Source organism: Blennius ocellaris, assembly GCF_963422515.1.
Source record: "Blennius ocellaris genome assembly, chromosome: 22".
Classification (NCBI taxonomy): domain Eukaryota; kingdom Metazoa; phylum Chordata; class Actinopteri; order Blenniiformes; family Blenniidae; genus Blennius; species Blennius ocellaris.
Window position 1 is genome coordinate 17,087,751 of NC_137671.1, and position 15,933 is coordinate 17,103,683.

The following is a 15,933-nucleotide window of genomic DNA, read 5'->3' on the forward strand; positions in this document are numbered from 1 at the left end:
CACATTCCTCGTGTCAAGTCACTCTTGAACAAGAGACAGCGTCAGGAGCGTCTTACCTGGGCTGTGGAGCAAAAGAAATGGGGCCTCATTTATAAAGGTTGCTTACACAAAAAATGGGTCCTGAAAGATGCGTACGCCACTTCCTATGCAAAGTTTGTGATTTAAAAAATAAACTTTGCAGGAGAGTGTACGTACCGGTACACAAACTTTGAACCTTGTGCACGCACATTTTGGAGACAGGGAAACTGACATCACTGATTGTGAAGTGGTGAATTGAAGTGACATTCATCTCATACATTGAATAACTTCAAATATCCCCAGAGGAGAATTTTACTGCTCAAAGCTTGGTCTTCTGCAGCTCGGGAGACCAATTTGAGATTCTCATCTCAGCCTCATTTTGTTTCCATTTTGTCGAAAATATTTCTCATATGTTTCTCCTAAAATTCACTAGGAGAAATAGGTGAGAGGGAGTCATACTTGAGACTTATGGGAGACAACTGTCTAATCTCAATTTAGTGCTTTTAAAGGCTCCTTTATTTCTCTTTTGGAAAGAAAATGACCAATGTGGGCACACACACACACACACACACACACACACACACACACACACACGAAGGAATTTGCCTTTTGGAATGAATAAAGTAATCTGAACAGATTCAATCTGAATCTTTATTGAAATTCAAAACAGCAGTACTCAATAGTTACTTACAATGACAATGAGTATTTCAAGTAGCTGTAATAACGTTAACAACAACAATACAGTTAACATTCAAATACAGCAAAAGCTATTCTAACATTATTATCATTATACAATCTGTACAGGCTTTTTTGAACATGGTCATTTCAACAAATTATCAGTCTGCACCATCCAGTAGTTTACAGTGTTGTGGCTTTGATGCAGCATTTGTTTATGAAGGCTTCTTTGACCTTACTTTTCTCCACCGGTGTCCATCTATTCCAGTATGCCACAGCGCATGATGTAAGCTGCAAGAAGAAAAGAAAGCACAAATTACAAATTGTATAATGAAACTGCAGTCACCACGACAGTATTGAGAGCTTGTTTCCAATATCACAAAATTCCCATGGAAATATGTCTATAGTTCACACAGGGCATTCAGTAAAACTAGTATTAGAAAAAAAAACAATCACAAAAGAAAAATCTAGTTCACTCTTTTTTGAGTTGAACTATTTGAAAAATTGTTTTGATTCTCAGTGGACGAGCTCCTTTAAATAATTGCAATCTTTTGTTTCTAATTTTGCCAACAAACTCGCTTAACCTGAACCCGATAGAGAATCTATGAGCTATTGTCAAGAAGAAGGTGAGAGACACCAGACCCAACAATGCAGATGACCTGAAGGCTGCTATTGAAGCAACCTGGGCTGCACCTACGTCATGGCCACAAGCGACATGTAAACCCTTCAGCTCCTGCAGACCCGGGAAAAATAGCCGTCTGATAAAGTCTTTTTAATAAATGAATACTAGACTATGTGAAAAAGAAAGCCTGAACCAAAACATGAACAAGAGAGAAGAATGAAAAGTGAATAAAACTGAAGATGGAAAACCAGACCATTAGCAGCTGGCCGAAGCTACTCCACTAAAAACAAGCAAGGATGCTAATAACAAGGCTCGCACAGGGGCCAACGACGTGCTAGCAGAGTTACAAAAACTCAGACAAGAAAATACAGACTCATTTCGAGATCGAAAATCCTCTCTCACCATAATAGAGAACAAGCTGACCGATATAGCGTCACGCACTGACGACTTGGAACATAGAATGACCGAAGCTGAGAACAGAACGAATGCTGCGGAAGATAGCAATGCTATACATGGGAGAGTGCTAAGCTACCTGCTGCACAGAGAAGCCGATCTTACACAGAAATGCGATGATATGGAGAAGCGACTGCACTGCAACAATATGCGCTTATACGGGATTCCAGAGGAATCAAAGACAGATGACATGGATGACTTTGTGATATACTTCCTGAGGAAGTCGGTTAAGTTACCTGAGGGGCTGGAGGTTAAAGTGGAAAGAGCGCACCACGCTCACGGGCCGAAGCGCAGAGGCACGGCCCACCCCGCAATCTATCTTAAGCCATGTTTCCACCGCACAAAAAGTACAGGGACGGAACGGAGCCTTACGGAGCAGTACGGCGAAGCGTAACCGGAGCCAAGTCCGGTACCCGTTTTCACTGCAGAAAGGAGCTTAAAAAGTAGGCGGGGCTTAGGGCTCCGCAGATATGTGACGTATCAGTCATCTCAGCCAGGCAGTAGATCTGGATCTTATGAATCCTCTGTTGTTGTTGTTTACATCCTCCACTTAGCACTAGTTGTTTTGTTAACTTTTATTTTTTGCAGCCGCAGCTCCTGTGCTGGTCCCGAGAGAGCGAACGCTCCGGCGACTTGCCCGGGGCACGCTCGCTGCACCGGGACACCGCAGCCCTTAGCTTTCTGCTCAAATGCCGGGCATGGAGGCTGCTCCGAGCGTCTCTTTGCATCACGTCCTCTTTCTGCCTGACCACCGGCAGTGCGGACAGCGAGCTTTCTGTTAAAACGCGGTTGAACAGAACACTGACCGCCGCTGCGTCGCGTTTGAACAGAAACTTCAGACACGATGCAAAGTCCCGAGCCCTGGTCTCCCCCTGCCTCACATCCGTTCTTTCACCACCAACACTAAAGTTGAGCAGCAAATAAAGGAAAAGGAAAAAAACAAACAAAAAAACAACCAGTGCAAAGCTGACCCCACTAACAGCAGAGGATTCATCCAGCCGACATATTAAAATATTGAGGGTGTGTAGTAAATCACTGACCAATCCTCAAACTCAGACCTGTTCCATAGTCCCGGGTACCCCAATGGAGGGGTAGCGGAAAAGCCACCACCTTTGGAGCGGTTGTTTCCAGAAAATCAAAAATTCTTGCGGTGGAAACGTGAACCGTAACTGACTATACCTGTCCATTCCAGCACTTTTTGTGCAGTGGAAATGGGGCTATAGTTCACTTCTTGGACTTTCAGGTGAAGCACACAGTGCTACAACAGGCATGGAAACAACATAATGTTCAGTTTGAAGGCCATACGATCTATTTTGACCAAGATTACTCATCTGAAGTGCAGAAGAAGAGAAAAAAACTCCGGGAAGTGATGAAAAAAAATCTCAAAGAGAAGAACATCAAGGCCCAGTCATAGTGCCCTGCTCAGCTGAGAATTTTCCTGAACTTGGGTACCCACATCTTCACAACACTGCTGGAGGCACAGCCTACACTGAAAGAGTTGGGTGTGGATGTCTTGCTGGAGACCAAAGAGGTCCTGGAGATGGTGATAGCTCAAGATGCTTGGACAACACAGTCCAACAGCGGGAGAAAGAACATCAGCATCGGTCCCAACCCGCCGTACTTGCAAGTGCTTGCTGTCTACTTGCAAAAACGTGGGCAAAATTTGGGGATCCGTACATGGTGAGTACCACCTCCGTACAGATTTGGAGCATGCAGACACGCTGTAACATTTTTCATGCATGAGGAACTTTCACTGTGTTCTGGCTCTATTCGGGCTGCGGATTCACCCCCGTATGGGTGACGCACGTGCCTTCTACAGCCAATGTGAGCACAACGCACTGACTCCATGATAAGTGTATGGTCTGTGTGTACTCGGCCAATAACAGTCTCTGATCATGCCCCGCAAGTTCTTTCATTGGCCCTGGATAAAGGCAACAGATTGAGACAGTGGTGGTTAAAGGTTTCCCTCCTTAATAATTCAAGTGTTGTACAAAACATTAATCAGGAATGGAAAGGCTATTTAGAATATAATGACAATGGAGAGGTCTCTACATCTACGCTATGGGAAGCAGCAAAAGCGGCTATAAGAGGAAAATTGATTGCCCTTGTCAAGAACTTGGTTCAGACAGAGAAAGACCCAAATGCAGGACTTGAGGGAGGAGGTTCAGGGGTTTTATTGAGGTAGAGTTTGGTACATAGGAGTTCAATCAGCGAGGCAGAGGTATCCAGAGGGTGAGACAAGGAGAATAATCCACAAAACAGAGCTGGAGTCGACAACAGAGAGTCAGACAGAGAAACGCTACGATGCTGTGACAAGACATACAAACTGGCACAGGAGGAAGGGAGAACACAGACTAAATACACTCAGACAAGATGAGACACAGGTGTTACACATTAGGGGGGAGTCAGGTAATCACACAAGATGGAGGAGCAGGAAGACAAACCTGAAACAGAGAAAGAGGTGATTGGTTTCAAAATATAACAGGAAACAATCCATGCAACGTGACGAAAACCTGAAATATAATCTGGGGAGATGTGATAGCCCTTGCATCTAAAATTAAGAAAGAAGGGATTAGGGAACAACAAAAATAGGGGGAAAATTTTTTAGATTCAGAACAGGAACATAAGAAGAGTAATCAAGGAAATACTCTAAAGATTTAAAGTAATGACCTGTTAATATATAAAGGGGAGGGGGAACGATTCACTAATCAATGATACAGTCAATCAGGAAATTGAGCTTGGAGTATTTCAATTATGCAAAAGTGAAGCCAGCCACACAGTAGCAACATTTTTAAATCCAATTTCTGAAAAAAACAGCATCACATCCCAAAGATATTACTGATGCATTTTTCACATACTATGGGGAACAATACAACTCACCAGAAGTCACTGACAAAGCAAATAATATATAATTTATTCCAGAGTGGGACAATATTTTGTTTTCTTTGTTGAAGAGGAGGTAGGGCTTCCGTCATTTATGCACACCTGTGCGTGCGTGTACCTGTGTGCGTGTGTGAAAAGACAGGGAGAGACCATTTGTGTATCACTATTCTTGTGTATTTATTTATTTGAGTGATCAATAAATCTAGCTCAGGTTGTGAGACTGCCGTTCGGCATCACCTCATTTCTTTTCAGTCACAGAGGCAACAGGGAGGAAGACCTACTGCAAGGCTCTAAATGATCGCTCTCAGTCTCCTCCTCTCTCTTCCACATTCCTTTCTTCCTTCTGCTCTCTCTATCCATTTCTGTTGTCCACTTCATTCCTTCTTTTCTTCCCCATTATACTCTGCCAGCCAGACTTTTGGGGCTTTGGGTTGTAACATTACAAGAGTCAGCTTGTAATAACAGGGGTGTAATATGCTTGGACCTCATCTGGAGTTGGCGCTCCAGACAGCGAGAGAGACATGGGGAGAGATGGATAAAGAGAAGGCGAGTGGAGGAGTGAAAGAGAAAGACAGACATAAGGTAATAAAAGAGACAGACAAGAAACTGTGTGAGAGGAAGACTTCTATCCTGAGGCCTCTTACTGGGCCAGAAAGACTTGCCTCAGTGTTTTATCTGGACCTGCTGGGGCTCCCAGTGAGGAGCTTCAGTAGTTGTAAACCTACTGACCTCCCCAATCTAAACAAAGCTGCACATTGAGCTGGAATGAAGCATCCTTTGCTCTACCTTTTCTCACCACAGAGCAGGCGAATACAGGCAGATGTAGCACAGAAACCATTCTGGGGAAAACAAATATGAACAAGACCCGAGGACCCAGTCCAAGAGGAAATGATGGTCCCAAAGCATCATTACCTATTCTGCCAAATAATCTAAAGAAGTGGGGAAAAAAAAAAAAAAAACAGGGGTGCCCAAACTCAGTCCTGGAGGACTGGTGTCCTGCATGTTTTAGTTCTCTCCCTGCTTCAGCAGACCTGAATCTAATGATGATGTCATCACCAAGGTTGTAAAAAAAAAAAGCCCAATAACGAGCCTTTAATTGCAAACAGCTGTGCTGCAACTGGGAGAGAGCTAAACCCTGCAGGACTCTGGCCCTCCAGGACCAAGTTTTAAATCACACGTGTTGAATTCCGGTCCTCGAGGGCCGCAGCCCTGCATGATTTGGATGTGTCCCTGCTTCCTCACAGCTGATTGCAATGAGCAGTTCGTTAGCTGGCTTTGTGCTGAATGTGGTGATGACGCATCGGGACATTCAGGGGAGGGAGACGTGGAAAACACGCAGAGCTTCGGCCCTTGAGGATCTGAGTTTGACACCCCTGCTTTAAATGAAGCTGGGAGTTTTCCTGCAGTCATGTAGTTGTATTTTATATGTGAAAGAAATGAGAAATAAAAGGTTTGATCAGTGATTTTTAGGGATGAGTCAGATAAAGCATTTTTGACAAGTACAAGTAAAACTCATCAATGTGTAACCCAGGTAGAAAAACACAATAACCACACCATTAAGTTAAGATCAGTTAAAGAGAGAGTGTTTATTTTTATTTGGTTTAATATCTATATACCAGCGAGGTTTGAATGTACTACTGCACTTGAAGGCACCATTCAGTTCTTAGCCAGCGGGGGCTATGCAAGCTCAGCCTCCTCCACTCAGGAGAAGCATATGCCTGTTATTCCCCCAGAGAGGCCATGCAGCCAAAACAAAAGACAGAAAGAGGAGGAAATAAACAAGTGAAACAGTGAAAGTTGAAGGATGGTGACAGCACTTACCTCCTGCAAGTCTGGAGCCAAGACCAGACAGGGATGTCGGCTAAACTCCCGCACTTTACCTGCCACTGAAAGCCGGTGTGGATCCTGACAGTGTGCTCAGTGGAGCGAGATAGATCCCTCAGCAGCTCCACTTCTTTGCCTGCAACCAAAAGGGGAGGAGAGACAAGAGAGGGAGAAACACCCAGCCACGCCCCTAAGAGGCCTCTGAGGAGTGGGGCGTGACATGTGAAAGACCAACACAAAGTGTCACACAATTGTGAAGTACAAAGAAAATTAAACATGACTTGAAATTTTTTTTCACAAATAAAGCACAAAAGTATTCAGCCCCCTTTTCTCTGAGTTCAACCAATTGCCTTCTCCCTCAGTCTGCCCCTCTGTTCCTGGAGTCTAATGCTGCCACAGTCTCAATTCTAGACTCCGTGTGCAGACTGAGAGTGTGCAGAGCTGGACACACAGTAGATTCTGTCCTCCTTTCTCCCCCTCCTTTCTCTCTTCTCTTATCCTCACAAACGATCGCGCAGCTCAAGCAACAGCTGTCCTCCATGCGCGTCTGAGACCGTGTGTAGTTCACTGTCCCTGGGAATTCTCGGCCACGAGACCCCAAGCACGCTCCAGGCAGGCTCACGAGCCGTGCACGAGCACAGTGACGTCACGCCGTCCAGAAAGAGTGCGCCGAGCGCCTCTGGTGGCCGCGTGGGTGATTGCAATCTCTTGAGAGGCCGCCACCTGGTGGACACGTCGAGTCATTGCATTCTCCCTCCGTGCGCCGCCGCACCCCTAGTGGTCGTTCCGGTTACTGCCTCGAACCAGACGCCTGCCGCCACCTGGTGTCCGTTCGAGGTCATTCCACACACTCACACTGACCCTCCAAGGTCCGCCGCCACCTGGTGGACACTTGTGGTCATTACATCCCCACTCTGGCTTCCACACACTCACTCACACTCACACACACACACACACACACCCTCTTTCTTTGTACATAGTGTTTGCTGTTTAATAGATTAGATCTCCGTGTTTGATGTTTATTATTTAATTGTGTTGTTTTAATAAATAATTTATGAATTATTTTTGAATAAATACATTTTGTTAATAGACGCATTTTAACTGAATTGATCGATTCTTGGTAATCATTGTGTATTTATTGTTGACAATTCACTGGTTTGTAACAGTCTGTGCTCGAATCTCACACCTTCCTTGTTATTTAATATTGTTATATTTACACAGAAATATTAACTTACTTAAATAACCTTTTGACAAACGAGACTGAAACTTGGTATTAGCTATTTCCATCTTAGCTGGTGGTGCCCCGATTCATTATTATTTGATAAATAACCAATTTATTCAAATTAATAATTTTTCATTAATAAATTATTTTTGATAATTTATTAACTTTTGAGTAATTACTCAATTACTCTAGGAGTTGCTGATGAGTAACTAACCGTTTACTTCATTAGTAATTCCAATTTTTCCTAAATTACTTTCAGTAATCTATTACTTTCAGTAACCCATTACTTACAGTAATTATTCATGCTAATTACCAACCATAAATCCCAACAGCGTGTAATGTGACAAAATGTGGAAAAGTTCAAGGGGTATGAATACTTGTGCAAGCCTCTCTCTTTATCTCTTTTATCTCTCTATCCTCTCGCCCCAACCGGTCAGCAGAATGCCTCCACCTCTGAGTCTGGTTTGTGCAAAGGTTTCTCCCTGTTGGGGGGAGTTTTTCCTTTCCACAGTCGCAAACAAACCTTCTTGCTCATGTGGATATGTTGGGCTTTTCTATTTTCTCTGTAAAAACACATAGGAATGACCGTACTGAAAAAAAAAAAGAAACACGAGGCGAGATGGATAGGGACAGACACAGAACTGACAATACCCCCTCCATTCAAAAGCCGGCACCTAATGGCCCAAAAACAAGGTCAGGTCAGGAAACACAGGAACCTAGAGACTGGGGGGAACCACAGGAAACTAGAGACTGTGTGGTGGAACAGCCACAGGAGAATAGGCTAGACTGGAACAGGTCCTAGGTGGGAATAGGTGCGGATGGAAGTCCCGTTAGCCAAATCCAGAGGTGGCCCCTTTCCCCCGCTAGTTACATTTGTGAAGGAGGCGGTGATGATGCTCCACTGGGCGCTGGTATACATGAGGAAACGCCTCCCGGATACAGTGTCTTTAATAAAGAGCAGCATTCTGATGTCCCCGGCGCTCATGGCTGTTAACGAGCACCGGGTCTGGTATTTCCCTGCACAGTGAAGGAGCAGGGGGTGTGCAGCGCTTGGCTCTGCGCCCGAACCGCCAGTGGAAAAAACATAGCTGGCTGTCATTCTTGCGCCGATCCGTAATTGTCCTGACTGCAAACTGCGCTTCCTTCTCCGGCCGGTGTTCAGGTGGCTCTGGCAGGACTGCATGCACTCCATACTGCTGTGACACAGCAGGATCTTGCGTCACAGCAGTACGGAGTGCATGCAGTACGTACTGCTGTGACGCAAGCAGGATCTTGTCTGCCTCTTCTGCCAGCCCCCGATAGTCCTTCGTGCGCACGAATGGAGAGCTCGCCAGAGCCGTGTGTACTGGAACTGGGAGTTGACCTAGAAACAGATGGATGAACAGAAACTCCGCGTCCGCCGATCTCCGCAGCACCAACATGTTCTCCATCAGCTCCTTGGGTTTGCTGTCTCCCAAGCCGTTGAGAGACTGGCGACGCTCAGCTCGCTCTGCGTCGGACAGCTGGAACAGCCGCAGGAGTTGAGTTTTGAGGGCGGCGTACTTCGCTTGCACCGGTGGGTCCCGAAGCAGCCCCATCACTCTGCGGGTGGTGGAAGAGTCCAGAGCTGCGACGACATGGAAATACTTCATGTCGTCTGCCGTGACTCCTCGGAGGTGGAACTGAGCCTCGATGTGCTGGAACCACGGTTCCGGATGATGTGCCCAAAACTCCAGTAATTTGACAGCCGCGGCATACACTGCGGGCGCACTGGCCCCCACGCCACCGGGGATTGCACTGCTGCTGACTTCGGTAGACATGTTCATATGTCAGGGTCACCAATGTGGAGGCGGAGAAAGATGAGAAGGACGAAGGAGTCAAGTCGCTTTCCTTTATTTCCTCCAACCGCAATGACAGTTCACCTGTCAAAACCAACCACCCTGTGTCACCACACTTCCCTTCCCCACTACCAACACACCACACCAAGTCACCATTCCATTCTGTTTGGGAGAACCTACCCCCCTGTGCACACCACAAAGTAATAGATTACTGAAAGTAATAAATCGTCATTCACTCATTAAGAACTCCTAGAGTAATTGGTTAATTACTTAAAGTTAATAAATTATCAAAAATAATTTATTAATAGACAATTATTAATTTGAATAAATTGATTATTTATCAAATAACAATTAAATTGGGGCACCACCAGCTAAACTGGAAATAGCTAATACCAAAATATCAGTCTTGTTTGTAAAAAGGGTTAAGTGAGTTAACATTTCTGTGTGAATGTCACAATCTTAAATAACAAGGAAGTTGTGAGGTTTGAGCACAGACTGCTACAAAACAGTGAATTGTCAACAATAAATACACAATAATTACCAGGAAAGAAAGAGTGTGTGTGTGTGTGTGTGTGTGTGTGTGTGTGTGTGTGTGTGTGTGTGTGTGCGTGCGTGCGTGTGTGTGTGCGTGCGTGCGTGCGTGCGTGCGTGCGTGCGTGCGTGTGTGTGTGTCTTGGGAGTCTGAGTGGGGATGTAATGACCATGTGTGTCCACTAGGTGGCAGTGGAACTTGGAGGGTTAGTGTGAGTGGGTGTCCCGTGACGTCCAGGAGGAGCGCACGGAGGGAGAGCGCAATGATTCAATGCGACCACCAGGTGGGTGTAAAGAGAGATTGCGATAACCCATGCGGCCACTCCAGGCATTTGGCTCTTTCTGGGAGTGCGGTGGTTGCTCAGTGACCAGATAAACAAGACGTCTGTCGCGTGCATGCATGTGGGATGCTCCGAGTGAGTGGTCTCACCGGGGCAGGATCACTACTGTAACACTGGTGTTTAACTGGATGTTGAGACATACAGTCACATTCTGGTAGCGATACAGATGTATCACAACGGCACAAGTTAGCGGTCCAGGTGCTAAATATGGCTATGTGGAGAGTTTATCTTGATCAGTTACCACACGCAGTGGCGGGATATGCGCAGGGTGCGTGCACATGGGGTTAATGAAGGAGAGAGAGGAGGAAAGAAGAGGAAAATTCTGGCGAGGCTCGTTTCCGAGAGGGGTGTCAAACTCATGTCATGGAGGGCCGAGCCCTGCAGGTACTTTAACTGCGGCCTACCAGTCAGGTAGTCAACAATGCAGGGCATGAGGGGGCATTCACCTGCATCGACGAACGCTTCTCACCCAGAAGGGCCTGATGGGGTTGAAGGTACTCAAGAAGTCAAAGAACATGATTCTCAATGTACTGTCTGGTCTGTCCATGTGGGAATGGATGCGGTTGAAAAGGAAGATGATGGCGTCTGTCCCAAGTCACAGCTGGTAGGAAAACTCGAGGGGTTTCATGTGAGGCTTGGCAATGGGCTGAAGCTGCTCTCGGATCTTCATGATGTTTGACATCAGTGTCACTGGTCTATAGTCCTTAGATCCACTGGGACATTGTACCTTTGGAACTGATGTTTGACATCAGTGTCCCTGGTCTATAGTCCTTAGATCCACTGGGACATTGTACCTTTGGCACGGGAATGACGCAGGACATCTTCCACAGCACAGGGACCCTCTAGCGAGTCAGGCCTTGTCCACACGACAACATTGTTTCATGTAACTTGAGATGAGCAAATACACCACTATCTGTATCCGTACTCGGAGTGGGCATGGCCTAAACCGGAAACGGGCGCGGTTCACGTGAAACTGGGTGGGGCTTAAATCTGTACATTATTTTAAGTCTGAAATTTATATTGGATTGATCAGAAGTTGCTTTATTTATTGTTTATTTGAAAATGATTTACAGAACAGCTTCAGAATTGACATTCAATGTTTTATATATATAAAAAAAACTATATACTATATATAAAGCTTAATTTGTAATATTTATAATGTATTTATTTTCATGAACAGCCATATACAATAAACATATTCATACAGGCTACTTTGCGTGTTTAGCTCTATATGTGTATGTGTGTAAGTCCACTTACACACATACACATGTTTATTTTTGTATGATCTGTGTGAGTCTGTTGATTGATGTAAACATCCAGTGGTGGCAAACAGGGAAATAATGTCAGCCTTGTTCACTGTATTATTCTCAAAAGCACCACGATCAATAAAAGCAAAGTTTTCCAACTGACTTTACATTTCCCCAATGAAGACCAAGCAGAGGGTTAAAAAAAGAAAAGAAAAAACGCGACCGGAGTGGAGCCAGTGACCGACGCGACACGAGCCGTTTTCAGCTCTGTCTTGTCAAATGCACTGCGTACGTTACAAAACAAGTTCACCAAGTAACTTTAAACATCATACAAACCGAAATAGAGGCAAGCTGAAGAAAACCCAGGATGAACTGAAGAAAGCAACATGAGCACAGAGAGATCAGTTGCTGTCTGTGTGTGTGCCAGAGTGGAGCAGAGCTCTGGCTGCAGAGATGTATGTGTTAGGGGGTTATGGGCGCTGTGTGTAATTGGCCAATCACAAGAGCGTGAAAACAGTCAGTTACCAAATGTGGCGCTTTTCCTTCATCACGAGCACGGATTTTGATTTTTATATTAAATATGTATTATAGTTTTACTTGTATCATGCTCGTACTCGTAAAAAAAAATGCATTTTAGGCCGATCATCCACACAGTGTGGCATTTTAGAAGCCTGGAAATGGAGTTGTTTGAGAACGGGTTTCAGAGTGGAGAAATTTAAAAACACTGCCTCTGAGTTGATGTATAGACAGGCAAGAAGCATATTAGCTGAAAACTGTGCTCCAGCACTCGACCCTTGCAAGCCTCTCCAGGACATCACTTTACATCAACAATGGCAAATGGACGTGCTCTCAAAACATTGCTGCATAAATGCAAATGTTTTCTGAAAACAAAATACAAAAACCATCTGTTTTCACTGGAAGCGTTGACATATAAACGGGGCTTGAAATAAATGCACAAAGCACATTTATTGATGAAGGGAGCTGTTTTACTTTGTTTAAGTTTCAAAAAACCTGGTAAAGTAGACATTTTTACAAAAATAAAGACATCTACCTGTTTTAATTGAGCAAATGTATAGAAGTGGTGTTTTTTTTCCTATTAATGTTTCCTCAACAATCTCTATAAAGAAAAATATCAAACTCTAACTTCTTCACTGTACCATGTATTGTGTACATGGAGATACTTGTCAACAAAAACAATACTATAATCCAGTCCTGATCAAATGCTAACCAGTAAGCGACGGTCACAACTCACCCTGCGTGTTTTTAGTCTGTACTTGTTGTGGGGAGGCCACAGCTGCCATATTTTTCTGAAAACTTGGGGAGGGAGTAGCAAGACCAAGGTGCAAGTACCTGGCCCGCACGCAACACCTGGCTGTGAGTGGTTGTGTGCATCGTACATTGCACACATGGTAAGTGAATTGTACATGCTTACAACATACGATATCAGTGTAATTGCCACGTTATCCTATGGAGGCCGTACTTACATGTTCTGCTCAGGTACGGTGTGCAAGTGCGATGAACGTGAGCATTTCCGCCCGATGTCCCAGCTGCTGCTGCCTCCAGATCCCACCCATTACACCGCAGAGACTCTGGGTTCTGATGCCACAAGCAGGGTTGCCAGATGTGACATACTTCACTAAAAACCAGTCCAAATTTTAGCCTGTGTAGAAATCATGTTGAACCATCAAACTATATGTTCAAGAAGACACAAATGCACGAAATAAACCACTAAAAGGTAAGAGAATTTGACTCCCCAGTTGGGAGTGATCTGCCATATCTGGCAACACTGGCTGCAAGAGCAGCTTCAAATGGTCTGTGCCCTGTGCACACATTGACTGTAGAAGGCGTGTGTGTCACCCGTATGAGAGTGAATCCATAGCCGGAATGCAATGAAAGATCATCATGCATGAAAAGTGCTACGTGCTCCAAAACCATACGGAGGCAGGACTCACCAAGTACAGACACAAACCTTAACCCCAAAATTTTGCCCACATTTTTGCACGTAGACAGCACACACTTGCAGGTACAGTGGGTTGTGACCGTTGCTTTATAGAGTAACAAGGCAACTGAGAAAAACATTTTCTTACGAGTGCAAGAAGAAAAACAAAAACAAACAATCCCCATCTCTCATCTTGTTTGGGCCATCGGACAGAGGCTTTTTGGGTTTCATGATCAAGCTGTATTTTTGTCCCCTCCAGATGGAATGAACTGCATGAACAAAGACCATGGCTGTGCCCATATCTGTAGAGAGGTGTCCAGCAAAGGAGCCATGTCGTGCGAGTGTCGACCCGGCTTTGAGTTGGCCAAAAACCAGAAGGACTGTACATGTAAGTAGCATCTCACACACACACACGAAAAATCCTAGGTCTATACTCCGGTATTTTAGTGTTTAATCTTTTATAAATGTTATTTATTTCAAACATGCAAAAAATCAAATGAACAGTTCATCATTACAAAAAGATATCTCACCAAACAAGGAAAAGAAAGAAGTATAAGTTATCAAATCCCACCCTCCTCCAGCTTATTCACTGGAAGGCCATTAACAAAAGTGTCAACTAACACAAATTCACTAAACAAGAGAGCGGCAAAATTTAAACAAATAAAACACCTGATTAGCATAAAACAAAACAGCTGGTGCCAACACCAAGCTGCTGGATGATGAGTCCTGTTGACCAAAGTTAAACTGACTTCAACACTCAAACACTCAAAGATCAGAGCGAAGCCGAGTCCAAAAGATCCCACAGCAATCCAAACACACACTAAGGTTCTCTGGGCAGACTGAACAGACACCTCCTGCAACAGCCACCATGAAGAGTGTGCAGGAGCTGTTAAATGGCTTCAGGTAGTGGGCGGAGCTGAGCCAATCAGTCCTGATGTGGACATCAAGACTGGAGGACAGTGAGGATACCTCCTGTCAAACAGAACACAAACACAGAGGCAGAGATGAGGCCATACAGCCTGTGGGCTGTAACACTGCTTCACAAGACCTAATATCGAATATCCCTGCTGCACTGTGTGGAGTAATGACACTGATGATGGTCCTTCATGGTCCTTCAAGGGTGGGATATGGGGCTCTTGGTGATGGGATGGATTTTAGAGGCATTATGCAAATGTAAAAAGTAAAGATTCCAATAGACAAGACGGTAATGAGCGGCAGCAGTGCAGCTACATGCTACTATCAGGTGAAAACAGGAAGTTATAAGATTACTACACCATCACCAGATACATTCAGACTCTTGTTCATCATGTCCGGTTGGTTAGCCTGTGAGAGTGTTAGAACTTTCTCCCACTGGCTATGATGACCTCTACCTCAAGCCTTGTGTGACCTGAGCCCATCAGGATGTTGATGATGATGTGAAAAACATTGACAAGGTGCATGTAGACAGGTTTCAAAAATCACAAAATATTGACCACTCTTCTTCTATAATGTCCTGCATTCGATTGATCATCTTACTTCTAGGAGTATAACATCAGAAACATAATCGATGAGTCTCTGGTCCCTCTTCTTGATTCCTGTGACCTCCTCCATCTCTTTCACCAGCTCGAAGATCTGTTACAATACAGAGGAATAAAAGTAAGCAAATCGAGCTTATGTTGCGTAAAAACTCTCAAACTTGATTGAAGAGATGTTTTATTACCTGCTGGTCACTGAAACAACATCTTCATGATGACGTGCTGCTGGAGGGCAGGTGATGCAGACGACATCTTCCAGAGGTTCATTCTGTCTGAACGGACCCTTGAGTCCATGAGATCATCATGAAGCTCTGAAGCCAAAAAGCAAAGAGAGAAGAGAGAACATATATTAGCACAAGAGAAGAGAATCACTAACAGCACAGTTTGTTTCACTCACCTTGATCTCCTCTCTGGAAAACACAGTGAGGATCCCCCTCCTCCTTCAACAGCCTCAATGATTCTGCAGATAAAAATACATTGTGAAATCCAATGAAAAGACGCATTGGAAAAGTTACACTTTGATTAAAGTCAAAACTGTCTGGGAATTATTGTTTCTGTGATTTAAACAATATTAATCACCAACTGTAGACAAGATGCAGAATCAGTTGATATTTTACTTTGACAATGTGATCATCAAACTACTGTTGATGATTAAACCTTTATGAAAGTAGTGACCTCATATAAAGACATCAAACTACTGTTGATGATTAAACCTTTATGAAAGTAGTGACCTCATATAAAGACATCAAACTACTGTTGATGATTAAACCCTTTTTGAAAGTAGTGACCTCATATAAAGACATCAAACTACTGTTGATGATTAAACCTTTATGAAAGTAGTGACCTC

General features: G+C 44.3%; 2 protein-coding genes across 3 annotated transcripts in view; both read left to right on the top strand.

The window, feature by feature from the left end:
* Positions 1–15,933, top strand: part of mpped1 (metallophosphoesterase domain containing 1) — a gene marked incomplete at both ends in the record, with an annotated part of 407,823 nt that overhangs the window by 52,626 nt on the left and 339,264 nt on the right. The window lies entirely within an intron of this gene.
* The window catches only part of scube1 (signal peptide, CUB domain, EGF-like 1), a 174,519-nt gene that overhangs the window by 40,628 nt on the left and 117,958 nt on the right, over positions 1–15,933 (top strand). For both annotated transcript variants that reach the window (XM_080518490.1, XM_080518491.1), the window contains exon 5: positions 13,832–13,960. In XM_080518490.1, coding sequence (XP_080374616.1) covers positions 13,832–13,960 — 129 coding nt within the window. The remainder of the gene's footprint in view (positions 1–13,831; positions 13,961–15,933) is intronic.